Below are 25,827 nucleotides of genomic sequence, written 5' to 3' on the forward strand. Positions count from 1 at the left end.
CATCAGTAGTGAGATAAGCGATATATACCCACTGAGACGCATCAGATACATAAAGAGTTAAATACGCTAGCAAAAGTACATCATAGTAGAGACCAGGAGTTTATTCAGCCAAACACAAGGGGAAGCATTGTTAGAAACCGTAGGGACGTTAATTAAGTCGCCTGTATCAATGAAATAGGATGAATGCATTCTAGCTATTAAAATCATCCATCCATTCAGTGATGGATATGGCTCATTTCAACCGACGTTGTCGATGTGTGGAGATGAAACCAGGCAGAGAAAGCAAACTAGTGGCTTTGCTTGCTTGCCGCTAGCGCCCACTCATGGGCCCACCATGACCCAACAGAGCTTATGGTTCTTGACCATGTGCGGCTGTACAAGTTGACGCGTCAAGCCACCGAAGCGCTGACAAGTGTAACAGTCGAGGACCAGCCTCTATTTCCTATTTCCCAATGGGATGACATGAACCCCTGCACCAAAGGTGATGAAATAGGCCGTAAAGGTACCCAGACTGGGCCTCGCTAAGCCCCAATCATTTATCGACGGCGGTGATGGAATTGTCTTATTGGTCACGGGTAGGACGGTGCGCAGACCATTAACGGGTTACGTTGATTGCAGCATGTTGATGTAATCCGGAGCACCCGGAGCCTGCGAACCAAAGAAATCACGTAAGATGTACTTAGTACAGTCATCGGCTTGTTCGAGGTTGCGGTGGATGGTGCCGACCAGCCTACTATAAACTTTTCCATAGGAAACTGGGAGAAAGTACACTTGACTTCTTCAATCAAATAGGTATTCTCAGAGTTATTCTTGTTTTGAAGGCATGGTTGGTAAAGCTTTGAAGCAGAGCTTGGACTCTGTATTGGCTAATTTTTTATACTGTCCAATAGATCACAATAGCATGGTTGACTTACTCTTCACCGCTCTTCGTTTACCCAAGCTGGAGTTTTGGCTTGCTTGCCATTTGAGGTTCAGTACGCGGCTACCCCTCCGGTCTGATATATACGCGGTCTTTTCAACGAAGAGAATCAGATACCCGGTTAGCCTATTACTGTCGAACATCACGTAAAGGAAACGTAGACCAGGCGAACAAAAGCGGAATTGACAAAATGAAGCGATGCAAGATTTCTGTGGACTGCGAGCGGCTAACTGGTTTGGAGAGGATGCGACAAAGTCATCAAAGGGTATATAAGAGCTGCCTACTACCATGGCCCTCCAACCACAGTTCAGTAATTCCCATTCCCTCCCAACCAACATCCCACATATTCAAAATCCTTTCTGTCTGTTACTATGCAAGAACCAAGCTACGATCCTCGGTAAGTCTCACGAAAGCTACAATCATCATTCCTAGATGCAGCTCACTTCTGAAATCTTCACAAGGTGTCCTTTGGCGACCACCACCATCGTTTACCAGTACAAATTGGTAAATTGCCCCGGAAAGACCATCGTTGGAATGCTCGTCGAATATCCTCCGAACGGTGCGACGCCCCCTCACCGTCACGGAGGTGCTTCTGTCTCCGCCTACGTGATCCGTGGATCTGTCTTAAACAAGATGAATGAGGATCCGATGAGGATTATCGAGCATGGGGGTTCTTGGTATGAAGCGCCGGGGTGTCACCACCGGATTAGCTCTAATGCGAGCCAGACCGAGTCAGCGGCGTTCTTCGTGAATTTTGTACTTGACTCGGAGAAGTTGGAGCAAGAGGGTCCATCAGTTCTTGTCCAATATGACGAAGAGTATAAGGATATTGTCGCAAGGAAAATGTTGACATAGGCCTTGAATTGGCGGGTGTCAGAAGCCATGGAATTTCTTCCCTTTCATTTTTGTATCCTACAATAGCAGGTTGTGATCTTGTTCTATGGATATCACGCGACTGTCTGTATCTCTTCATATGCACTAAAAATGCAGGCCTTGCGGACACAGCGGAAATAATCCTGGAGGAGAGTTATACTTCGATTCTACGTTTTCTGGCATAAGGGAATCTGTATGACTAACACTCGTGCGAGCCAACAAAATAACTGCCATGGTTGATTGAAGAACGAACGTTCTGTAGATATTTTGTCCCAAATAGCGATTTGTTTAGGGTTTGCCTAGAGCGTTGCAGCGCCAAAATTTCCAGATGATTCCCGGATTCCCAGATCATCATACACGTCTGGTTGGAGAACTGGCGTGCGCTAAAACTCGTTCAGCATTGCATTATAACAAACCATTCTGATCAACAAATTACTGTACGTCGTGGAAACCGCTCCGGTAAATTGCTGTAAAACGTCGAGCTGTTGAATTGCTCAGATGTATGATAAAGGCGAGTCCCACTAAAAGTAACATTCCAGTAGACCTCTGGTTATGCGATAGAGCTTGTGACACCTATATGATAAGCTCTCCTGGGGGGGTTCGTCCCGGAAGGTGTATCAGGCTGATTAGATTTGTTATGGCTACGAAAAAGGTCTGACCCCGCTATTGGAGATGTGGGAACGGTGCTGGAAAACAGCTCCATAGATTGAACTCTTGCCCGTCGTGACCTTATAAAGAGCGATTATTGCTCTTCCTAACTGTTCGAAGTCTACTGAGTAACACACACCCTGGAAAATCATTGTAAGTTGCTCCTTGTGTAGTACAAAATCAACATCACGACAAATTTCTCCCTCCTTCATCCTTACTCTTTCCCCACAGGTCTATATGATGACGGAACACCTTTCGTCAGTTTGTGGCGGTGAAGCTTTTGCCTCCAGAACCGAGCAAGTGTCTGACTGACTTTCTTTAAAATACTATATGGTAACTCAGTTCATTGGGACTCTGTTCACGATAAGCGAGACTTAGCTTACCTTGGAGATGTCTTTATAAATGATTCCTGTGTGTCAGAGATTGAACTGCTCGGCGCTGGCCATCGGTGATTTGGATAAAGACCTTGTTGTATGGTTTTTTGATCTGAAATTGGCATGCTTCTCAGAAATGGGATCAGAATATTATGAGACAACACCTCTGAAATGTGGCATAAAGCAGAGTCTAAACTCTCTGGCCTTGGTGGTGAGAGGACAGGGTTATGACTGAGCAGCTGATTGCGTATTGTCGATGGCAGGTTGATTTCTTTGACGGAACCTGGAGCAATGAACGTGCTCATTAAGTGTCTCCACTCTCCCCCCAAACGCGCATTTTCTCGAGTCGTTACTTGGTGGAAGGAAGGTTGCAACATGGCATACTGCTCATAATAATCGTGAACCCTCACAATAAAGTCTAAAGATTCGGTGCAGTGCCTGTGAGATACAAAATCAAAAAAAGCATCGGCCGTATAGGGTCTCGGAGCCTTATTAGACAATATATCCTTCAGAATGGTAGGTAGGCAGTTAAGCTCTGCTTCCGTATGTTGTACTGCCGAAAATAGATTGAGCGACATGTTTGGATGCTTAACTGGACATATTTGATCATTCATAAGGAGCTTAGACCTCGACTCAACCTTGCAAACCGAAGAAACTGCTGTCATGTAGCTGGATATATCTGTCGTGTTATGGGAGGATCATATTTAAATATCATATGTATTAATCATCCTGACCAACCATCCATCCCTGTTGCTGTTACAAGTAATATTTGTGTGAATTAAACCTTAGTTCGCTGTAAGTATCGACCATATTGGGAAGCTGCTCCACTACTAGGTTCACCTATCCATGGTACAGTAACCCCGTGTATTCACTCTGCTTTCTGCCAGTTACCGAAGACAATGGATTGCAGGTACCACTGGACGACATTTATTGGTATTCATAAACGGTTAAATGCTTCGGCGTTATGCCGACAGCTGTGAAAATGCCCAACGGCCCACTATATGCTAGATTCGCTTGGTTTCTAAAGCACTGGTAGAGGTCAACAATCCCTATCGTGAAATCATGAAATCAGTGTCCAATTAGCCCACCCTTACTAGCTGAGTGGTATAGTCTTACGCGCTCACTTCCGCGAGGAGACAGCGGAAGTTTTGTCCTTGATATCATTCGAAGTTACCGCTGTGGCGGGGTCTCTTTTTGAGATGACCCCACATGTGGGATGTCTGGCTAATGTGCTCACGGCAGTTCCTTTTTACAATCAAGTGCTACGAATCATAACCTCTAAGCACATCCTGCAGGGCCATAGTGTGCCTATATAGGATGAAAGGAACTCAGGTTTTAACGGATAGGTGAATTGTCCTTGCTGAACAACTATTTGGGGTAACCCCCAGGTTTAATATACGCCGCTTTCAGTAATACTTTCAGTAATACTCATTTGAGCCAAGTTCGACTTTAACCAGGCTCAAAGTAGGATTTTACATATTTTAACATAACGTAAAAATATCGTATTCTGCACCAGACGTGAACTTTGTCGAAATGGCGGCCCGAACCCTTCGATGCTATAGTGATGTTGACGCAGAAAGGGAAGTCTCATGCCAACCCAGACGGTTGCATAAAATAACCAATAAAATACACATGATTATGCCGCGTGGGGCAATGAAGCAGAATGGTTATGTTATCCATACGTTAAATTTTGGTCCTGGGGTTATTACCTGTTGATGAGTCTCGTGGGACGAATAGTAATGTTTCTGCCGGTAGAAGATAGTTCTTCCGCATAGTGAAAGCTTTACGACCACTAGAGCGCGACATGACCTTGCACCAAATCACGGCGCTGTATTGGCTCACTTTCCTCCCTTCGCTGTAATGGTTACACTACTATGCCTTTCCTATCTTCTATTTGAACAAACACTATGTAAACTAAATTCCAACGCCCTACATCAGTCGCTACCTGATTTCGACTGAGTACTGACGGGGTGACCGTACTACCTACTCGTTTATAACCTGACTCACAGGAAGTACGAGAGTAGCTTCACTCACGTTTCATTTCCCCGTTTCCCTTATTACTTGATACGCTGAAAATTGCAATCTGGCTACTCATACTGTACTCTATGCTCTCCTTGTATCTAAGCCCAGGCAATATTAAGGGGGAAAGGCTTCAAACTGTGCGTAACGCCAAGTGAACCGATAAGGAAACCCTTTGCATATATTGTATATAAGGAATGGAAATAATCATACGCACTCCCAATGACTCACTGGCCAACATTACAGCTTGTCCTCTTGCGGTGCCGATATACGGAGATCTCAGCCAATATTTGGGAAGTGCATATAGCGGAACTCACCTGCACTTCGATCTAGAATGTAAAATGCAGCGCCTGAGACTGTTTCGGAGAAGAACCAACAGTCATCGAAACGAATGGAAGATGGTGTGCACCAGAAAACGCTGGAATGATCCTTCAATGTGCCTTTGCTCTTGGTATGGATTAGTGTCATGCTTAACAGAGGCTGACTATGGCGGATTCACCACATCGTTCAGTGATACAGCAACCATGCACTTCGCCTTCATAATGATATGGTACCTCTGACCATTGTCGGAGAATCATGATGCATTGCATTGCCTCGTCCAACTAATCCAGAGACACTTGCTAATTCACATCAACTGACAATAGCTATCCTCGGTACTGGTGTGAACGGATCTCCAACTATCTGACAAATATGATACTAGGTTATTTCAGGCCTCATACTTGAAAGACGATACACCTCATTCCTCGCCAGAACCAAAGGTATGAAGTCCAGTGATATACATGGTGGACCACCGAGAGTCAAATGTATTGGCTCTCCGCATTGATGGCTGGGAGGCTGCGTGGTCTGTGGATTGATATCTGTGAGGGTACCAGGGACCGCATAAGCCGGCACCAGCGACAGCAAAAAGTGGCGGGAGCGACGGCGAACAGCATGGCTACAGAAAGTTATTTGCCCAGTTGCTATTTTGTCATTCGCAGTTTGGTTATAACGTAACCCTTAATCGAGCGTATCACGTCAGAATACCCTAGTAAAGACAATAAATTATAATTCAATATCCCAACTACCACAAACTTACCGATTGCGTTTTGATTTCAGATTACGTGATGCCGTGGCTAATAGCGCATGACTTGATAAAGTTTCGACTGCGGAGTACCACTCGGTTCGGCTTCGGCATTACTAAAGCCCGCAACGAAATCATCCGTAGCTTCCAATCGGATAATTTATGAACTCGAATGAATAAGCGCAGGCGCTGGAGCGTGGTTAGCCTTTGCCCATTTAGATTAATTTTGGAAACGATGATTGAATGGCTTGATCTGGCGTTGGCGTGAGGATGTGGGGCATTTTTGTCAATGAAACGGTCTAGAAAGTCGAACAGGCAAACAAATCGGACTTAACTAGTTAGCGGACGAGTACTATATCTCCTTTGGCATCTGTAGCCAGTCGATGGGTGAGAAAACGAACTACTTTGATTTACAGGGCCATATAATAAGGCATCGGTTATCCTTGACACCTCCGAGCGAGCGACGATGGAGCTCATCAGCGTGCTCAGGATTTTAGTTGTGGCTCTATTGCTACACATGATTTACGCGCTTTATGCATCATGGCATTATTCCCGCAAGGGTCGCAGCTTATGCTGCCTTAGTCTCCCCCTTTTACCTTGCATAGATCCGATGGGCTTCACCGACCTGTTGCAGTCATTAGCCGCTGATAGAGTGAAGCTCTTGCCAGAGTTACTCGAACGCAGATTTTGGACTATGGGTGAGCTGCAGATGGATACGTCTCTAGGTTCATGATACATAACCTAGGACAACACATTGTCAGCACGGCCGATCCGAAAAACATATAATCGCTACTCACTACACATTTTCCGAACTTCGAGCTTGGTAGTGTTCGACGGGATAGTTTTGTGCCCACTCTTGGGTAATGGAATAGTAAGCCTCATCATGAGTACTTCTTTGGTGCAATAGATACTTACCAATACTTTATTTCACGGCGGATGGAGAGCAACGGTCGCACTCACGCACTCTACTACGGCTTTAATTTACGCACAATCAGATCAGCCAGCTCGACCTAGAAGAGAAACATGTCCTCCAAGCTATGGATGGAATTTACGTTGCTCCCACAGGAGGGACTACCAGCACAGATATCCAGTGTATCTTTTTTGGGTTGACTTTGGATACTGCAACAGACTTTCTGTTTGGTGAAAGTGCCGATAGCCAACTCCATTATTTGGAAGGTCGCCAGTGCGCAGAAGCCTCTTTCGCCTATTCAGTCGAAAATTCGCAAGCTGTATGTGCTCAGCGTCTTACATTTGGACGGGTTGCTTCCTTGTTGCACTGCCAAAGAATCAGGCAACCAGGCAGGAAGGTCCATGCATTTATTGATAAATTTGTGCATTAGGCCCTTCGATCCCAGCCAGAAGAAGCTAGAAGAAGCTAATACCAGACACGCTGACAAGACGCGATACATCTTTCTCCGATACATCTTTCTCGATGCTTTACTTGCAGAAACTCAGGATCCCATAGAACTATGCTCGCAGTATTTGAACATCCTCCTCGCAGGGCGCGATACCACTGCTCCACTTCTGAGCTGGACCGTTATGTTATCGGCGCGCCACTCGGCTGCTTTCAACAAACTCCGAGAAGATATCATTCAAAGCTTTGGCACCTACGGCTCGCCTCGGGATATAAACTTCTCCTCATTAAAGTCATGCCAGTATTTGCAATTTTGCCTGAAAGAGTCACTTTGTCTGTTCCCTGTGGTCCATTCAACCGCCGTTCGGCAGTTTTGGCTACAACATTGCCACATGGAGGGGGGACAGACGGTAAGTCACCTGTATTTATAAAGAGAGGCCAAATTATTATGTAAAGCACTCACGTCATGCACCGTCGCAAGGACATTTGGGGCTCCGACACTGACAGCGTCGATCCTGAGCGTTGGCGTGGACGGAAAGTTGGTTAGGAGTATATTCCTTTTAACGGGGGGCCACGCATCTGCAGTGGACAGCAATTTGCCCTCACTGAAACAGGATATATACTGGTTCATCTGGTACAGCGTTTCGATTAAATTGAAAACGATTATTCTGGGCGCCAGGTTCGCTACGGCATAAGCTTGACAAGTTGCCCCGCGCTATCGTAACGGTTGGTCTGGAAAAGCTGTGATTATCCGCCAGATCAATTATAATCCAGTTGTTGATAAATTTCTCCCAACGTCCGGCCAATTGCAGCCGAAATCTACTTGTGGACACCGACCGCTTATATGCACGAGTACATGACGTTCGATGTGCAGCTGGAAACCCGACCGAAATACAAGTACAATATCTCTATTATTTAGCGTCCAAACATCTTTGGCCGTCAGGATCCGCTTGATAAGGTCATCAAACGTAAACTCCAAGTGATCTGGTCAGGAGGGGTAATTCAATATTGCTGATGATATTATCGATTTGAGAAAGCAAAAGTTCTCAGCAAGTCCGCTGTATCATAGTCTTTATTCCTCAGCTTTGTATAGTAAATTGGGCACTTTCAGCAATTTGTAGAGATATGTTGTAATTCAAAATGATTGACATAGTGCTTATTTTAGAATGAATATTTGATGCTATATATGAGATACGAAGATCAAGTTGATTTCAAATCAACATCCCCTCAACTTGGTTGTTCCTCTAAGCACTTCAGGAATTATTTCCGATGGTGCGGTGTTGTTCCTGATCTGCACCAACCTCACATCATAACAAGATATACAAGAGACAGCCCACCCACCCTGGGCCACCCCTGCTTGTACCTATCAGAGCTCTCTTTGAAAGTCACTTCCGGCCAACCACACTCCCACCCTGCCAGTAGTACTTACATCCTCTACAGAAGTAAGGAGTATGTATCTACTGATCGTAGTGTTTTTAGGAGGCAGGAGATCGGATGGGGATCAGACCTATTAGCTTTCATCATTTAGGTCCTAGGTCCTAAGATAGGCTGTGCAAGGGAAAAAAAAATGCAGTATAGAAATCTTCAGCAAAATCTTCAAGTTTAGATAGTAACCATTACCGGCAAGAACGCATATTCATAAACCATACCATCCGAGTGACAGTGATACTTCTCAACCCTAAACAAGGTCCCGCGTTCTTGATCTAACACGCGCATAGGCCTGTTCAACCACATCCTTCGGCAGAGCAGGAATGACTTCGCCCTGCGAAGGGTCCTCAGTCATGGGGACCTTGGCGCCAGCGCCATCGGCTTGCTTTTCAGTGTCGTCTTCATTGCCGCGGGCACCTTCAAGTTGGCCGCCCGAGACTCGCAGGAATTCCACCTGCATCGGCGCACGACCAATGCCAGGCCATATATCGGAGGGTAAGAAATCGCCCTGTTCGACGCGGAAGGCTTCGCGGGCGGAGACGTCTTCTTCGTAGAGTTGGCTTAGTTTATGCTGAGTGTCCTGAAGGACTTTCTCCACGCGCTTTCGAACGTGGGCTCGGCGAGCGACTTCCAAGATCAGACTATCATATGCATTCAGGAACCCTTCGTACAGGGCGTGGAGGTCGGATAGTTCGGTCAGACCTGAGTTAATGCGGTCGTTCTCTTCGCTCCAGACGTGGGTAAAGTTATGCGCTTGCGCAATGTATCGTGGGAGGCCGGTGGATGCGAGTGTGGATAGATGGCGGTGGACTTCCAGTGTGGCATTGGAGATGGATAAGAGTGCGTCGCGCTGGATCATGACTTGCTCAAAAATGGATTCCATGTCGTTAATGCGGTCTTGGAATTCCACCACCACGTCTTCTGCAACGGGGGTGTCGTTTACAATGACCTGTAACATATCTCGATATTCTTTCTGCGAGATGGGGGCTTGGGGTGCATCGAGAGTCTCCTCGATTTTAAGAACGCCCTCGCCGCTGACATCTGTGGGCATATCCCCGGTGATGGAACGCGCTGCGGCACCACCACCTTCTGTATGTTTCAGTACTTTCACGCAGAGATCAAAATGGTTAGCAAGTGATTCTAGGTTCCTAGCCATTTTTCGCGCATGTTCCTCTAACGACTGGAGCATGCCCGGTATGCAGGAGACGGCCTGGAGGTCCGATTCGGATGCAGACGGCGATGATGAAGACACCGAGGCACGGGACGAAGCCAATTTGGTGGCTGAGCGATACCGATGGAGTGCCTGCCGGATAGACTCAAGCTCGTCATCGAATTCGCGATTGGAGGTATCTAATTCTCCGCGGGCGGAATTCGTGCGGTCAATGGAGTCCTTCATGGCGGTGTGCAGTTCATCCACTCCGCGCTCGTCTACAAAGTCATGCAGAGTCCTGGACTCCTCATCTTTTGGTCGAAAGGAGGCATGGACGATCGTCTCTCGGAGCAGGTCTAGAGTATCCCGTAGCCGCGCATCGGCGGCATCTAGGTTCTTCAACGCATCGGCGAAGTCACTTCGGCCTCGTTTTGATATCTCCGCAACCTCGGATCGAACATTGTAGAGCAGCCGAAGCTGGCTGTTCAAGCCACGGCGTAAAAATGTGGTCCGGGACGACACGGCCACGCTATCTTCTAGGGCAGTCCGGGCCTCGGTGACGATCTCGTTGGCCCGCCAGACAAAATGATATGAGGACAGGCCACGCTTGGCTACAATGAGATAAGACACGAGAGTCTCCAGGTTGGGCAACGCGTCCGGATCGCTGTGTTCGGTATCACCCTGAGCGATGGAAGCGGAGGAAGACTGGGATGACATTCCGTCGGTGAGGGGCGTGGCACCAGTCGAGCCAGTTTACTGGCGATGTCGAGCAAGGATGAAGAATGGTGTGCGATGACGAATGGTTTCAAAAGTTTCCGGGTTGCAGGTAGCCGCCGGGGCTCCGGGGTGATTTACTATCAAAACTGGCCGAGCCTCGGGTCTGAGATCGCCCCCTATTGAGACAGGTTGTTTAGCTGGAGATCTCACGGGTGTGTTGATAGATCAGAATGATTAAACGCTCAGGCTTCTGTAGGGTTTCCCAGCTGTGAGGATAGCTCCCCACCAGTGATAAGCCAATACTATACAGTACGGGAATGTTATGGCCAGCCCACTTCGGATGCAAGGCAAACAGGTAAATACCGTGGGTTTGAAATAACAATTCCGAATGCAGTAGTCACTCTGTATTTTGGACAGAGTGCTCGGAGAGAGAGAAAAAAGCTTACCTGGAGGTTTGTAGATCACCTCATCGGCCGAGAGAGAAAGGGAAGAGAAGAGAGATGATGTGCGCGATGGGCGGTGGGTCTGACAGTGGCAGAATAAACAGAGAGCAAAAGGGAGCTATGGGAGTGGTACCCTCTGTAGGGTTGAAAGAAAGTACGGGGAGTAAGAAAGTACCTTGGGGAAAAGGCGGTCTAGAATACCCCGGTCGATCCTTCCTGCAAATTTCCACTTTTTGTACTTTCCAAGTGCCGCCGTCCTGGGATAAGGAGAGATGAACGGAGGAACTGAGGAAGGCACGTCGGCACCGGGTCGTCGCTACCTTACAGTACACGAAGGTTGACGGCAGGCGCTGGGGAAATTGCGCCATCACGTGGGGCGATTGGCATGGACTCGCATTTTCGACCAGTGAAAGATCTGATTGTCATTAGGTAAACCTCCACCGCCTTCCCTTTCCACCCATTCGCCTCCCGCGTTCCCCCCGTTCTGCTGCTGGCGAGCAGATGGTGTGATTGCACTCTGCACTTTTCCATGTCGCATCTGTCACTTCCAGCTCGATGTCGCAATCTTGCTGAGCCACCATTCTTTATTCTTTAAATCCGTCTCTCGCCTCTCCATTCCACCCACCACACCCACACCAACATCCCCGTGTGCTTTCATATCTGCCAGGGTACTCGTCAACCTACTTCTCCCGCTCCGCTATACTCGTCCTCCCTCCTCGACAATTGACTACCTTGTGGACGCTAGCAATCCCATTTGAACACCACCAATACTCGTATCTCCGGTCTTGATATCGGCCTTCACCTCGACCTATCACCCATTGCAATCGCCGCGAGCTACAACCAACCTTAGGAACCACCAAACTCTTATCACCCTCTTTGTCTCAACCTTCCGTGGCCAACTGAGACTGCCGCTTGGCGATACCTTCAGTCAAGAACACGCCTGGTCGGCGCAAAGACACACCGACATTCGCAATGGAACAAAGCACCGAGGTTTCACATCCCCCAAAGGATTTCGTTGAAGCGACTACTGAAGCGGGGACTCCTGTCACCAACGCCGAGGCCAACCGCACCACCCCTCACGATACCAAGGGGACTACCAAGGAGACCACCACCACTTCGGAAACTCTTGTGCAACTGGCAAAGCAGAACGTCGCTCCATTTCTCACAAAATACCACCCACGTCAATATGCGCCTCTTCGCTCCGAGGACGGCACTCCTGCCATTCCCCGTGCTGTGAACGCTGGCTACTGCTACCGTCACCAGCCAGATTCGAAATGCAGTCGTCAAGCAGATGAGAAGTCCATGCGTCAACTTCAGCAGGTATGTTCACCCGTTTTCTTTATATCTCAACCCACTCGCTAATACAACCAGGAACTGGAGACACTCCCTCAGGATGATCAACAGGGAATCGCCCATGTTTGGTCACTGTTTTCCGCCGCCCCGGCAAAGCAGCGCAAACTGATGCTCCAGGGCGTCCTGGCACAATGCTGCTTCCCTCAACTGTCATTCATCTCTGCCAGTGTCCGCGAACTGATCCGAATCGATTATTTGACCGCCCTTCCCGCTGAGCTTTCCTTCAAAATTCTGCGGTATCTCGACACCGCCTCTCTCTGCCGCGCCGCCCAAGTATCTCCCCGCTGGAAGGCATTGGCCGATGATGATGTCGTCTGGCATCGCATGTGCGAACAGCATATTCGACGGAAGTGCAACAAATGTGGCTGGGGCTTGCCTCTATTGGACCGGAAGCGCCTACGTGAATCGAAACGCGAGATCGAACTTCGTGCCACCAACTGGGGTAACGAGTCTACGAACCAAGGTTTAAATCCGCCCGCAGATGGTGCTCCGAATGGAACTTGTTCGGTGGTCACATTGCCAAAGGATAATAAACGAAAAATTGAAGATGAACACAGCTGTCATCAGATCAAGAGGCACTGTGTGTCACCTGCCTACAAGCCCGTTGCCGATGATGACTATTACAAGACTCGCTATCGCCCATGGAAAGATGTGTATCGTGATCGCTTCGAGGTTGGTCTGAACTGGAAGCATCGACGTTGTTCGGTCAAAGTTCTCCGCGGCCATACCGATAGTGTTATGTGCCTTCAATTCGAAGATAACATTCTCATGACCGGCTCCTACGATGCGACTGTCAAGATCTGGGACATGGAGACTGGTCAAGAGCTACGCACACTCAGAGGCCACACCGCTGGAGTGCGTTGTCTCCAATTCGACGATACCAAGTTGATCACTGGCAGTCTTGATCGAAGCATTCGAGTGTGGAACTGGCGCACTGGAGAATGTCTCTCTAAATACAATGGTCACGCCGAGGCAGTTATCGCTCTGCACTTTGATGCCACCCTTCTTGCCTCTGCCTCAGTCGACCGAACCGTGAAGATCTGGAACTTCAAAGATAAATCGACATTCATCCTTCCTCACCCTGAAGGCGTCAACGCTGTCAAGATTGACACCTCTTCGCGTACTGTCTTGACTGCTTGTGATGATGGCGCCGCTCGCCTGTGGGACCTTGACACCAAGACCTGCATTCGTGTGTTTAACAACCACATCGGTGCAGTGCAACAAGTCATCCCTCTACCACGCGAGATTGAGCTGGAACACCTCGGAGACTGTGAAAACGACCATGTTAGCACGGCTTCCAACAATGGTGACGCCCCTGTGGACATTCTCTCGCCCATCCTAGAGGCCAGGTCTCTCCATGGCCAACCTTCTTCCTTCGGGTCATCGTTCGACCAAGATGAAGGCCGCAAGGAGCCACCACGCTACATCGTCACTAGCGGTGTCGACGCAACCATCCGTCTCTGGGAAACCAACACCGGTAGATGTCTCCGTACATTCTTCGGTCATTTGGAAGGCATCTGGGCCCTCTCTGCCGATACCTTGCGCATCGCCTCAGGCGGTATGGACCGCATGGTGAAAATCTGGGATCCGCGCATTCCCACCTGCCAAGAGACCTATGAAGGCCACTCCGCAGCTGTCAACTGCATCGGTCTCAGCGACAGTCGCTTTATCACCGGAGGCGATGATTACCACGTCCGCATTCACGACTTCCGCGCCTAATTGCCCACCTATCGCGCTCTGTCTTCCTACACCTACGCCTTCACCTATTACATTCCTCTCTGCCCTTCCGCCATCCGGGGCAGCTTGCATTTTTATTTAACAAATTTTCCACATTGTGGCACACTATGAACTTATTGATGGTCGGATACCCTTGGCGCTTTTTCAAATCGATTTCGCTGTACAATTTTAAATATCGAGGTTCGGGGCTTTTATTCTATTTACTCTTGGGTTATTGTTGCATTCAAGGCGCGAGATTATCTTATTCATTATCTTGATACCTTTTATTTACCTCTTTGGGCTTCAAAAATATCCTTTATAATCACAAGATTTCTTCTTACTTCAATTTTTTTTTCCCGTTCTTCCGAATTGTGTAGTCTTCGTTACTAGTAGTGTCGAAGCTTGAAAGAGTTCAAGTTGTGTCTCCATGTTAGTTAGTAGCCACAACTAGTCAACTACCTCATAGCAGTAGTAATTAGTACTACCTACCCCGGGGTCAAATCGTTAGTCCCGACCCGGAACTCCGGGCCTAACTACTAGTATAGCGTAGCTGCATGTTTGAGGCTATAGTTACTAGTCGTCCCAAGTGTGGGGTTGTACCACAAGGTTTAGATATGAGGATGCTCAGATACTCACAGAGATCAAGATACGACGTACCGAATCAGGCAAAGGAATAGTAGCGGTTCAAGGAAAGTAATAGCTTGAGGAGGAGAAGATAGCTGAGACGGAAACTAGATACATGTAGGCGTGGATGCCTAAGTGAATACCATCCGCGTAAGGCATCAACAACGGTGACGACCTAGTTCGTTACATTAGATACATGGATTACTTTGCACCTGTTGTATATTTTGGGAATTAATAAGGATTTTAACTTCAAGTTTGACCTCATGTGCTCTGATCGGTATCATGATATATCTGCCCGGAGCCCTGGCCTGACTCGGGGATGTATAGATATATACATAGGTATCCACCCACGCCTCTACTAGTAGGAACCTCAAATAGTAACAATCACCACTCGCATGCTAATTATCCTATACTATTGCCTGCTTCAAGTTGCTAACAGCCTCTCGTCTTTCCGCGGAGCCCTAGAGCCATCTATATTCCGAAGATAGGGTTCAAGCCGCCATCTTGTAGATTCTTTCCTCTTTGGCCCACCATTCTCGTATTGCTTAATGCTGAGTTGTGAGCTTCGACTCAAGACCATATTCTATTCGCTGCCTGGCCCAATTGTCAGTCAACCTTGAAGGCTAATCTGGGCCTTTTGTATTGAAGTAATTCCAGCGAGAGGGGGGGAGGCAGGGGTTTATAAGCAGACCACAGCTCTAGGCCATATGGTATGTACTTTTTCAAGTTCATTCTGGGATCCTAAATTCGAGCACTTCCCCGCACGAGACTAAGACCAACCCTATATTTGCATGATCTCCCCAGATAACAGATGGACCTACAATGATCCCTCGGTGCCATGTTTCTGGAATAGCGACGCCAAATTTGTCGGTAATCCTACCCAGCCGCAGATGGCTTGTATAGGGAATGCTGAGTTGAGTACCTGGTCATGCAGTGGCTCTGGCTGCTCTAACAGTGTCGCAAAGTGGTATGTTAGCATGCGCAGCACTGATCCTGATCCTAATCCCGATCCTCTCTGATAATCTTTTTAACATCACTTCTGTAATCCAGCACCGGTACCCAGCCATACTGCGTGAAATTCTCCTACGGGCTAGATTACCTGTCATTCGTATGTTCGGAGGAGGAGGGCGTCGATTATAAAATGGAGCCCTACTGGAGCGGATTCACCAGCCCGATTGCATTTCCCGTTTACACTGGAGCAAAAGGTGTCTCGACTGGAACGCAATATCCGGCTGGATACTCGACGCCATCATCGACGACTTCTGATTCTGATTCTGGCTCCGGCTCTAGTGCAGACTCTAACTCTAACTCCGCGTCCTATATCATGGCACACAGCTCGGGGACAGCTGTTTCGAATATATCCCAGCATCGTGGAAACTCTACGCCCGTTGGCTCTATTGTCGGCGGTGTTATCGGTGGTCTGGTATTCATCAGTTTGAGCGTGGGAGTCAGTGTCTATTTCGCTGATTCGTCGGAGAGAAAAGAGAGCAGGTCAGGGGCAGGGATAACCTCAACCTCAACAACCGCGTGGATTCCCACCTGGTCCTCAAGCGTATCCATCTCCGTATCAGTATCCGCCAAACCAGCCTACGGCTCCGTTTGGTCCTGCGAAAATCGGAGTTCCGCAAAGTCCTCCGCCTCAACAACCCTTGCGGTATGAGATTGAAACGCATATAATAAGCCCGAGCTGGGTATTTCGAGACAGCAGTCTGAGCGGGTTTATCCGAGTCCGACTCAGCATGCTGAGCTACCGGGTATGCTGCCTATTCAACCGGAATATGTTTCGATGGCGCAGCAGCATTCTAAAGCTGAGCTTGATTCTTGGGATGGTTCGAGGGTTGATAAATAGGTAGGACACTGGGGTGGCGTTAGTTGAGGTGGGCATCTTGGGAAGAAGATGGAGGCGATCTAGTTATATTCAGTTATTTATGAAAGTATATGTCTTTCTCGCGGTGATAATATGCGGTTGGAGGGGATAATGTTGGAACCTAACGACCGGGATTTTGGTATATCAAATCAAGGTTTTCTTTTGAGATCACATGTAATAATTCAATTGTTTTGGATTTGCATAGCGTTCCTCTGTATTTTTGCGACAAAATCTTTTTGGTTGGACGAGGGGTGAGGGGTGAGAGTGAAAACTTGCGGTTGAGGAATAAACCATATCGAAAATCTTGTTATGTACTTTTATTATGATTTGATCAAACAATGACATTCCGAAAACAGAATTTGCCAATAGGTTGGCATATTCCTGAACAGAAGACTATGAGAAAATCAAAGAAGACAAAGAGGAGAACCGGGGTTGCCGATCCTCCCCTGATAGTCCCCTTCGCGGCATGTCCGTATCCCGCTATGGTGACTATTATTTCGAGTCGGAGAGGGAGACGGTGAAATATGCATCCAGACACTCCATGCATAAGCAAGAAAATTAAGAGGAAGCCAGATGTGACCTATGTGCTTTCCTATGTTGGACCCGGAATACTCCGAATATACACACCGAAACAGGGATGCATGTATGGATCGGAGACATACTCCACTCGTTCGGACACGTCGAGCAACCTTCACTGCACGTGCGTAGGGTAGCACAACATCTACTTGCTTATGGCTTAGTACTTTTCGAAATACTAGAATCAGAGTGGCTTTTGTAGTTCAGCTCAGGCAGTGATGTTACCATCATCAGGTGCCGATTTGGAATGGATGTACGGCGTAGTATGCAGCATGGTACGACTTCCTCTTCACGGGGGTCGTCAATTGAGACGTCAATTTGCTTTTCCAAGTTTCCAATGTTACAGATACTGTGATGATGCCATGAGAACTTGATTTGAAATCGATATTAGTACCGATATCTCCACCCCCCACTATCATTGTGTCCGGGCGTTGATCATCTTGAGATGAAACAATACTATGCGCTAGTTATAGCCTTTTACAACCCCTGGGGGATTACACGGGGTGGGGGATCGGCAATTCAACAAACGGGGTGGTCTAGGCAGACGTGTTTGACACTATTCGCAAGAATGATTGACCCGATGTAAGCCCGTTATTGGGGCGGAGTATCTAGATCGGGATCAAACACAACCACAGGTTATCAATCTCCACCACTGTTTCCCCAGATCAGTCCAGACTAGAATCACAACCCATGGGACATCAATCGTATGTTTTCAGATTTCATCATTCATCTTCACCATTCATCCAGATATTCCCCCTTTAGTCGCCAAGACTTGGGTTTCCCCCGGAGAAAGACACAGCCACGTCGAAGGGCCAGATCCACGGTGGAGGCCGCTTGGCGTTAAGTCCCGCCAAAACCTTACCCAGCATCTTGTCACCTCCACGTCGATCATCCTGGCTAACTTCTTGGCTGGAATCCATCGGGAACGGCTGCCAGCCCCAAATATATGGCAACTGCGTCGAATGAAAGTTGGGCCCAGGTTCAAGGAGGCACCTTTCTTGGCACACCTGACGATCTGCACCAGCGTAATGCCGTCAGCCTCCTCCCTCGACCTCTCAGCGTCCGACGATAAGTCAACCGCCGATTGCGGATGTTCGCCAAGGGTGCCAAGTTCAATATTGCAAGAACCAAGGCAATCTGCACTCATTGGGCCGGAATCAGCAATGGTGATGCCGTGTTTCTTGACACAATTGCAGCATAGATTTGTCTTGCCGGTCGGGAGACCTACATGACAACCACATGGGCGTTAGCCCAACGATCGGCCACGGCCTATAGAGCAAACCGTATTGATGTTCTAAATGGTGGGATCTTATCGGCATAGGAAATATTCATCAGTTGAATTGCGCTTTGATATTGCCCAATTTATGTCTTCCTGCCGGGGTGGCGCCCCCTGCGTCCTTCCGAGACGTCCAAGGCAAAGCATCGATATGGCATCAGCGTTCATACCAAGGAAAGCCGGTGGAGAAAATCCGAGATACCAAGACTCCGACGAAAACTGTCCGCTCATGGATCCCTGCCAGGCGTCATAGTTTACCATTTGCCCCTCCCGGACTACATCCGGAGATCGATTCTAAAAGAGGGACGACGTCGTCCCGGGCCCAGCCCATCATCTTCCTTGGTCTCGCACATGCATTCGCGCCAGGTACATTGTCTATAGACATATTTTCAATAATGAGTTCCTCCATGCGATCACTCTCTTCTGCTACTACTGAAGAAGGCAATGATACAAAAAATCTCCCTGGAGAAGGCGTGCAAAGGAGTCAGACTGCCTCTGTTGACAATGGCACCGCTTTACCTTATCCCGGAACTGCGGTTTCTGCTACAGGGACCGGAAATGACTCTTCTTCATCCAAGCTATCACAATACCTTTTAACGGAACTCAATCCAAGGCACGCGGATATCATTTTAATAATCTGCGGGTTCGTCGGCGGCCTGGTCGATGGCCTATCATTCAACGCATGGGGGAGTTTCTCAAGTATGCAGACAGGTATGTATGACCGCTTATATTCTTAGCATAAAATTACCACTGTGCTTTGCCCTGACCTAGAATAGGCAATACCGTGTTCATTGCCCTAGGTGTATCCGGGCAACCAGAATACCCAGCATACCTGTGGGCAAAGTCCCTCATCGCCTTGACCGTCTTTCTACTCGGCAACATCTTCTTCATTCACCTTTCTCGCGCCCTGACTCCGCTTCGACGATCAACACTCATCCTCTCTTTTGGCCTGCAGACTGCTTGCCTCATTGTTGCCGCCGCCGTTGTTCAGGCCGGCATCGTCAACCCCAAACCAGAAAACCCCAGGGCCCCGATTCAATGGATGCAAATCCTCCCAATCACCCTCCTTGCCTTCCAGGCCGCCGGCCAGATAGTCGCATCCCGCCTGCTGGCTTTCGATGAGATTCCCACTGTTGTCCTCACTACCCTTCTGTGTGACCTGCTCGTCGACACGAAGCTGTATACACGCCCTTGGTCGGCTAACCCAAAGAGAAACCGGAGGATCGCGGCATTTTTGGCGCTTTTCATCGGTGCTATGACCGCTGGCGGTCTCGCGAAAACCACCTCTATGGCGAGTAGCTTGTGGTTGGCGGTTGGCCTCAAAGGAACCATTACCCTGTCCTGGTTTGTTTGGCGAGGTACATCTGACTCAAAGACGCCGAAGCAAGACAGTCCTGTTTAGTTTTCGCTCCGACACTCCTTGGCAATTCCTTTGTTTAGGATTTCTCCTTGTTTTGTGCTCATGTCTACTTTTCTTTTCGCTGTGGCGATCTAGCGATTGATGTTCACGTTCACCATAATGTTATGCCTCCTAGATTACTAGATTACCTTTCCTTGTTGTCTGACGAGCAATAAAATATCAGACCATTGATGAATTTCTAACTTACATCGATATTATCGCCCTTGAGGTTGTCAATATCCATTTTAGGATCTCTAGATGGCTGCTAAATGGAACTGTTCAATAGTTCAAAATAGCTTCAAGCTAACAGAATACCTGCGCCGGGTGGACGAGTTGGTAGACTCCTCTTATCGAACCGAAATTTTATAATAGTTGTTGGTTTGAATCCCCAGCCCCGGTCTTTACCTAAAAATCAGAGAAAGAGCAGTGCATACCGACCTGCAAAAGGCAGGGTCAGTCACTGGAGGAGTCACACCGACCTCTTTCTAATACTTCCTAAACTTGGAACCCGAGCACAAACCTGGATCTCCTCATATTCTGAGAGATCTGGAGAGATGAACACCTCCAGATTATATTCACATAAATCTTCATGTGCAATAGCTACGGCACTACTAGCTGGGCACCTCAGCTCCCTTTCTTTTGCTTCAATTATTGCACCGCATGCCCTGGGCTAGATTCAAGTTCCAACGGTGTTCAAAAATTGGATGTTACAGTTTATGGAATATGTTTGTTCAGTTGCCATACTGCCTTTTTTGGCTTAACCTCTAGCATAACTTTAGAAAGGGTCAACATTCAATTGCAGGTGTTGTCTTACCATCAGCCCCCGCGGTCTGCCACAACGGCCAGCAACCACCCCTACACGTCTGAGTTGTTAAAAATGCAAAGGAAAATGCATACGCTACATTTTTTTTTTTAAAAAAAAAAAATTTGAGTTGTCATCCGTTTCTTTTGTAGCCCCCTAGCGGCCGCCTCATACTCACCTCAAGTAGCGCTAAGTCTTGCAGTCGACTCTGATTTGATATCCTGAGTTTGTGTGTACAGATTTAAGATAGTGCAAACGGCAACGAATCTATACTTACAGCCAGAGACAATGACCCTATCTTACAGTGTGTAATGTCGTCATAAGAAGTGGAATGTAAAATCCAGGTTTTGCGGGTGCGCAAGGGGGAATGGGCGAGGAAGGGAGGCTGGCTGGCTGGTGCGGCGACCCCAACATTATGGTTGACGGACAATTGCTTCACGGAACACTATTACGAGCATCTGAGAGAAGTTGCGGATTCTAAATCTATTGAATTCTCTGATATCATCTGGCTCGTACTTGACAATTTCTGGCTAGTAATCTTACTCCTGAATCATGGGGTCAATCGGCGAGCTCAGCAACAGACACACAGCCCGTGAACTTGCGAGTACCTTGGCCACGGACGGTGGATTTCCGAATGATCTTATATTTTCAACCTTTCTGCTGCGATGTCGCAATGCTGGAACTCGCGTTGCCTTTCACGAGCCCGACAACGGGGTCCGCGCTACCTTCGATCAATTTATGACAGACATCATCCATCAGCGACACCACTTGCGGAAGCATCTTGTGCCTCATCTAGATGAGAACGGAATCTTGGAAGAGGCCTTCCCTATTTGCGTTCTCTCGACGGCAAATTATGAATTTTCAATTGCGGCCATGGCGATCATGGCGTTGGGGGGATTGGTCGTGCCGCTTCGTGAGTATCAGCTCTGCCATCCGCTTCATATCATAAGGAAATATCTAATAGTTTCGACCAGCATTGGATTCAAGCGGTGCATTTGTTTTGAATATTCTACGTCAAGCACCTACCAAAGTACTTTTGGCTAGTCAACGTTATGTCCATGAAGCGACAAAGATTCAACAACTTGCGAGCGCTCAGTCCCTTCCCTCTATCACATTGCTACTAATCGACAGCCTTCACGACTCCCCCACAAATCTTTGGGATATCTTCGACGCTGGAATACACACAGAATTCTCGATTTCCGAATCACGCCCCGGGATCACGTTGTTCACATCTGGTTCAACCGGCACCCCGAAAGGTGTTATCCACAGTCGGGGATGGTTCCCTAAACTACCACAAGCCCCAGCCGACGAAGCAGTTCTGGTACATCGCCCTCCTAGCTGGCTAGGCGGCAGTTTATTCTTGTTCACGGCTATTATGACTGCATCCCGTGCGGAGATTGTAGATCCTGGGGCAACTCTGCGATACACGTGGGAACGAATTCGAAGAGACGGAATCACATACATCAATTCGGGTTGTGGGTGGTGGGAGCAAATGGTCACGTTCTACAAAGCTGAGCTCCAGAATCACCCGCAGAAGGAAGAATACCTTGCGGGTATTGGTGGTGTGCGCTCAGCGTTTACTGGATCGAGTGTGGCTGTACCGTCACTTTTGCAATTCATCTCCGGCGAGTTTAAACTGCGACTACAGATGACTTATGGAACGACGGAAGTTGGTAGAATGCTTCTCGGTATTCCTTTGCAGGAATTGAAACGAAGCGATGTAAGTTCAAACAACAGTTACGGGATTTCCATGAAACTCATGAGAACGTTTATAGAGATGCCTTGGGAGACCACTGTGGCCGGATATGCCTGTTAAACTTTCAGAAGGTGACAAGGGAGAGCTGCTTGTCGGCCGGATGAGGACTTTTCTTGGGTGAGATTCAAAGCACCGTGACCCCGGACTCTTGAAGATGATCCATGAGTGATGTAGTAGTCATGCCTAGAAACTGACATTGCAAGATACATCAACGGCGAACCCTCAACGGAGGGTCTCTTTGACGAAGATGGATATTTTCGAACCGGAGATATTGCCCATAGACAGGATGATTGTTATGTCTTTGACGGGCGTGTCTCTATTGATTGTAACATCCAACCTTATCTCAGTCTCGAAATTTCTTACTAACGATTCATAGTCATCAAAAATGCAGGCGAAAAAGTTCCAGTCATTGAGCTTGAGCAAGTGATTCGAGGACTAGATTATGTCGCGGAAGCATATGTGGTTCCAGTGAAAGATAATGTCCTCGGCAGTCGACTGGGTGTTCTTCTCAAATCCAAGGGGGGAAAAGTTACCCTGAAAAGCCTACGTGCGGACCTTGCATCGAAAGTTGGTAGCCACATGCTGCCTAATGCGTTCTGTCTGATGGCCGAGAATGAGCGAGTACCAAAAACGCCAACGGATAAGGTATCCAAAAGTGAGCTCGTGAACGTGTTCTTTCCCGACTGCGCAGAAAAGATATTACATGATCGTGTAGAAATTTTAGATATTGAAATATGATAATCTTTTCATCTATCTGCGTACAGTGCTCCGTATCCGAAATTCAAGTTGACACATCAATGTAGCAGATATCTTGGTAGTGTGCGTTTTCACTGACCCAAGATGATCTATGACAGTCTCCCTAATGCTTCCTAACCTTTCTCGTCCAGATCTGGTTACGGTCTCAGATTACACATATCCGTTCAGAATGCCTTGGCATTTTTGTGCGCCTCGCCATGTGCGTTGAAGCGCTCTCGGAGCAACCCTTTCCATTCCACATCCATATCTGTGAATCCAAAAGAGGCCGAAACATACTCATACCAAATAGAGAAGAAGGCAGTGTATTCCCAATCAAGTATACCGACAACCTTCCCTTCTTGAACCATGATATTTCCAAATTGAGATCGCAATGAGTAAGAACATAGGGCTCGCACATCGGTAGGCGTCCTTTTAAATTCCCCAGAACTTGTTGAGGAAGGTGGCGAAGGTTCAGGGCCAGAGCATCCCAGAGCTCTAGGTCTGAGTGCAATGGCCCACGGGGCTCAAGATCAAAAAAATAGTAATCTTGGGTAGCATGGACTTTGATCGACACAGTGGATAGAGGGTGACGTGATGGATCGAAGCTGCTTTCTCACTCTCACAACTTGATCCGCGACATCTATCTTTTGGGTTTCTGACAGAGAAGTCCATGCCTCCTCGAGCGTTTGGCCACTGATGAGTTCGTTTAAAACGAAGTAGCGACCATCTCGATCGACCCAGTCACGTAAAACCTTCGGGGTGGGAATATCGGTATTCGCATTGCTCGCTAGATAATGCAATGTTTTGACTTCGATTTTCGCTTTTGGACCCTCGTCGGGCCGGTCTTTCAGTATTGCATCTGATCCGATAGACCATACACCCCGTGTAGATGCACCATAGAATAGTTTGAGGTGACTGGTATAATGGTACCGTCTTTCTTGGTCAAATGTCCACCCACATGCAACATAACCTTTCTCAAGCGATTCACCCACTGTGGATAGTTTGTAGGAGGTTGAATTGTTCAACAGATAAGTTTCGACTGAGGGTTGAAAGCAAAGTGGAAACCATTTTTTCCAAGCGGAAAGCCCCTTGCGCATATTTTAAGGTGTTGACCGCTATTGAATGTAGTCAACTATATACCCTGGCTAAGCGCCGCCTGATGGAGCATGCGCAAATGTAAGTGGTGTGTGATAAACCTGCAAGAGGTGCATGGTGTCATATAAGCTCACAGGGCTTCGATCGTCGTATCGGACTCCAAATTGAGCCTCATGGTTTCGAGCTCGCATCCATCTCCTATAAGTTGGCATCATTTGGCACGCAATCTTCCAAGGCGGCAATTTTCGGCGTCGATTTCACGGGTCCTCATATTCTAATTGTAAACATTCTACTACTTGCTATCTATCCCAGTATTCTACCGAGTTATATACTTTTGGTACTCTGAATTTTTAGGATCAATGAAAAATTAGTATCATTGCCATGTCCCAATCTGAATTCTGTCATCATTATCATGTCGGTCCCCATCTTGAGGTCGATCAACAGTAGGTTTAGCCACAACCTTGGAACAGCGCGATTTCCTGCCGAGCCCTAACCAGCCGCGGCGCTTCCCCGGTCAGGGACTACCCGATTGGACCACTCTAGATCGGACGTTCTTCTCCAAATTGGACGAGTTTCCCGACGCAGGAGCGGACATTGATATGAACTCGTCATATGAATGTAGAAGTAGATCTTTTTGAATCAAAATTTCTCCCAGAGAATTTCCTCTCGTCCATCACCGTCGACTTCAACTATTGCCCCAAGCACTTTTTAATACTACTTTTCCATCGAGTACCTTTCAAAATGGAATTTGAATTCGATCACTCGATCCCCCACCCAGGCAGGATGGGTGAGATCTACGAAGACCAGCTATACCATGTGATGTCCCGTACGCACCCAACATGCCATCAGATAACCCTGCTCCAACTCCAAGACAATACTGACATGTAAACAGAAATTAGGTATGGCTCTGAAGACGGGCGTCCGCTCGTCGATATTAGCAGTATGCCACCTCTGGTCATTTCAGAGAGGAACCCCATTCGTCTCCCGGAAGTGTGTAAGTTTTCGCTTTTGGCACTACCATTGTGAATACTATACTGACTATTGGCAGTGGCGAGCTGGAAACGAAAGCTCCTGCGGCCATTTATTCGGAAGCCCGTCGATAAGGGTAAGAAGCCGATGAGATCGCCCGAAGAGTCAGAGACCCCGGATGAGGAGCCGGGAACTCCAGCCGAGGAGTCAGAGGAATCGGGGAAAGTATTAGGGAGCCCTGGTGATTCGAGAAAAGGATCCCTCTCGTCTTTGTCCTTGTCTGTTGGGAACGGGTTGAAGACTGTGACTAAACCATTCCGTCGCTAGAGGATGGCTGGTTTTGATGGAGGGAAGTCGAGCCTTTGTTGTGGCTTTGCTATGTAGTCTGATATCTGATTTGCGTCTTGCTGTTTCTGGTGAGGTGCTTTGGGATAAAAGGTTGTGTGATAGCTTAAGTTTGAGATATTCCAGAAGCCTAACTTGGTATACGGACAAAGATACCTCGATTTGATTTCATTAACTCGTAAATACAATATCTCCGGAAGTATTGTTACTGGCCTATCTTTATGCTAGAGAACTCTTGGAGATCATAGTAAATAACTGACATATTGATAGAAAGGGTATGCGTCTAACAGGAAACAAAAGAAAAAGAAAGCCCGGCAACATTTAACAGA

The 25,827-nt window shown here is 47.7% G+C and overlaps 9 protein-coding genes across 9 annotated transcripts; 8 read left to right on the forward strand and 1 right to left on the reverse strand.

The window, feature by feature from the left end:
- Positions 1–1,290: 1,290 nt before the first annotated feature.
- N7481_003305 (cupin domain-containing protein) lies at positions 1,291–1,774 on the forward strand (the record flags this gene model as incomplete). The annotated part of the gene is made up of 2 exons (XM_057262524.1): positions 1,291–1,316; positions 1,381–1,774. The coding sequence occupies 2 exons, from the start codon at positions 1,291–1,293 to the stop codon at positions 1,772–1,774; spliced, it is 420 nt and encodes a 139-aa protein (XP_057124185.1).
- Positions 1,775–6,276: 4,502 nt separating this feature from the next.
- Positions 6,277–6,907, forward strand: N7481_003306 (uncharacterized protein; the record flags this gene model as incomplete). The annotated part of the gene is given in 4 exon segments (XM_057262525.1): positions 6,277–6,280; positions 6,310–6,618; positions 6,655–6,764; positions 6,782–6,907. 4 exon segments carry the CDS (start codon positions 6,277–6,279, stop codon positions 6,905–6,907), a joined length of 549 nt encoding a protein of 182 aa, XP_057124186.1.
- A 23-nt stretch (positions 6,908–6,930) lies between these two features.
- N7481_003307 (uncharacterized protein) lies at positions 6,931–7,942 on the forward strand (the record flags this gene model as incomplete). Its single annotated transcript, XM_057262526.1, has 3 exons — positions 6,931–7,028; positions 7,078–7,657; positions 7,685–7,942. 3 exons carry the CDS (start codon positions 6,931–6,933, stop codon positions 7,940–7,942), a joined length of 936 nt encoding a protein of 311 aa, XP_057124187.1.
- A 983-nt stretch (positions 7,943–8,925) lies between these two features.
- On the reverse strand, positions 8,926–10,542 carry N7481_003308 (autophagy-related protein 17; the record flags this gene model as incomplete). The annotated part of the gene is made up of 1 exon (XM_057262527.1): positions 8,926–10,542. The coding sequence occupies one exon, from the start codon at positions 10,540–10,542 to the stop codon at positions 8,926–8,928; it is 1,617 nt and encodes a 538-aa protein (XP_057124188.1).
- Positions 10,543–11,957: 1,415 nt separating this feature from the next.
- Positions 11,958–14,057, forward strand: N7481_003309 (F-box/WD repeat-containing protein; the record flags this gene model as incomplete). Its single annotated transcript, XM_057262528.1, has 2 exons — positions 11,958–12,305; positions 12,357–14,057. 2 exons carry the CDS (start codon positions 11,958–11,960, stop codon positions 14,055–14,057), a joined length of 2,049 nt encoding a protein of 682 aa, XP_057124189.1.
- Positions 14,058–15,819: 1,762 nt separating this feature from the next.
- On the forward strand, positions 15,820–16,338 carry N7481_003310 (uncharacterized protein; the record flags this gene model as incomplete). The annotated part of the gene is made up of 1 exon (XM_057262529.1): positions 15,820–16,338. One exon carries the CDS (start codon positions 15,820–15,822, stop codon positions 16,336–16,338), a length of 519 nt encoding a protein of 172 aa, XP_057124190.1.
- A 2,466-nt stretch (positions 16,339–18,804) lies between these two features.
- N7481_003311 (YoaK family protein) lies at positions 18,805–19,799 on the forward strand (the record flags this gene model as incomplete). The annotated part of the gene is made up of 2 exons (XM_057262530.1): positions 18,805–19,108; positions 19,174–19,799. The coding sequence occupies 2 exons, from the start codon at positions 18,805–18,807 to the stop codon at positions 19,797–19,799; spliced, it is 930 nt and encodes a 309-aa protein (XP_057124191.1).
- A 1,351-nt stretch (positions 19,800–21,150) lies between these two features.
- On the forward strand, positions 21,151–23,092 carry N7481_003312 (class I adenylate-forming enzyme family protein; the record flags this gene model as incomplete). The annotated part of the gene is made up of 5 exons (XM_057262531.1): positions 21,151–21,511; positions 21,573–22,318; positions 22,374–22,471; positions 22,558–22,679; positions 22,731–23,092. 5 exons carry the CDS (start codon positions 21,151–21,153, stop codon positions 23,090–23,092), a joined length of 1,689 nt encoding a protein of 562 aa, XP_057124192.1.
- Positions 23,093–24,925: 1,833 nt separating this feature from the next.
- Positions 24,926–25,480, forward strand: N7481_003313 (uncharacterized protein; the record flags this gene model as incomplete). Its single annotated transcript, XM_057262532.1, has 3 exons — positions 24,926–25,010; positions 25,077–25,178; positions 25,233–25,480. The coding sequence occupies 3 exons, from the start codon at positions 24,926–24,928 to the stop codon at positions 25,478–25,480; spliced, it is 435 nt and encodes a 144-aa protein (XP_057124193.1).
- Positions 25,481–25,827: the final 347 nt, after the last annotated feature.

This window comes from Penicillium waksmanii, assembly GCF_028829765.1.
Source record: "Penicillium waksmanii strain IBT 27052 chromosome Unknown utg000004l:1.0-5674109.0:1.0-5678898.0, whole genome shotgun sequence".
NCBI lineage: Eukaryota > Fungi > Ascomycota > Eurotiomycetes > Eurotiales > Aspergillaceae > Penicillium > Penicillium waksmanii.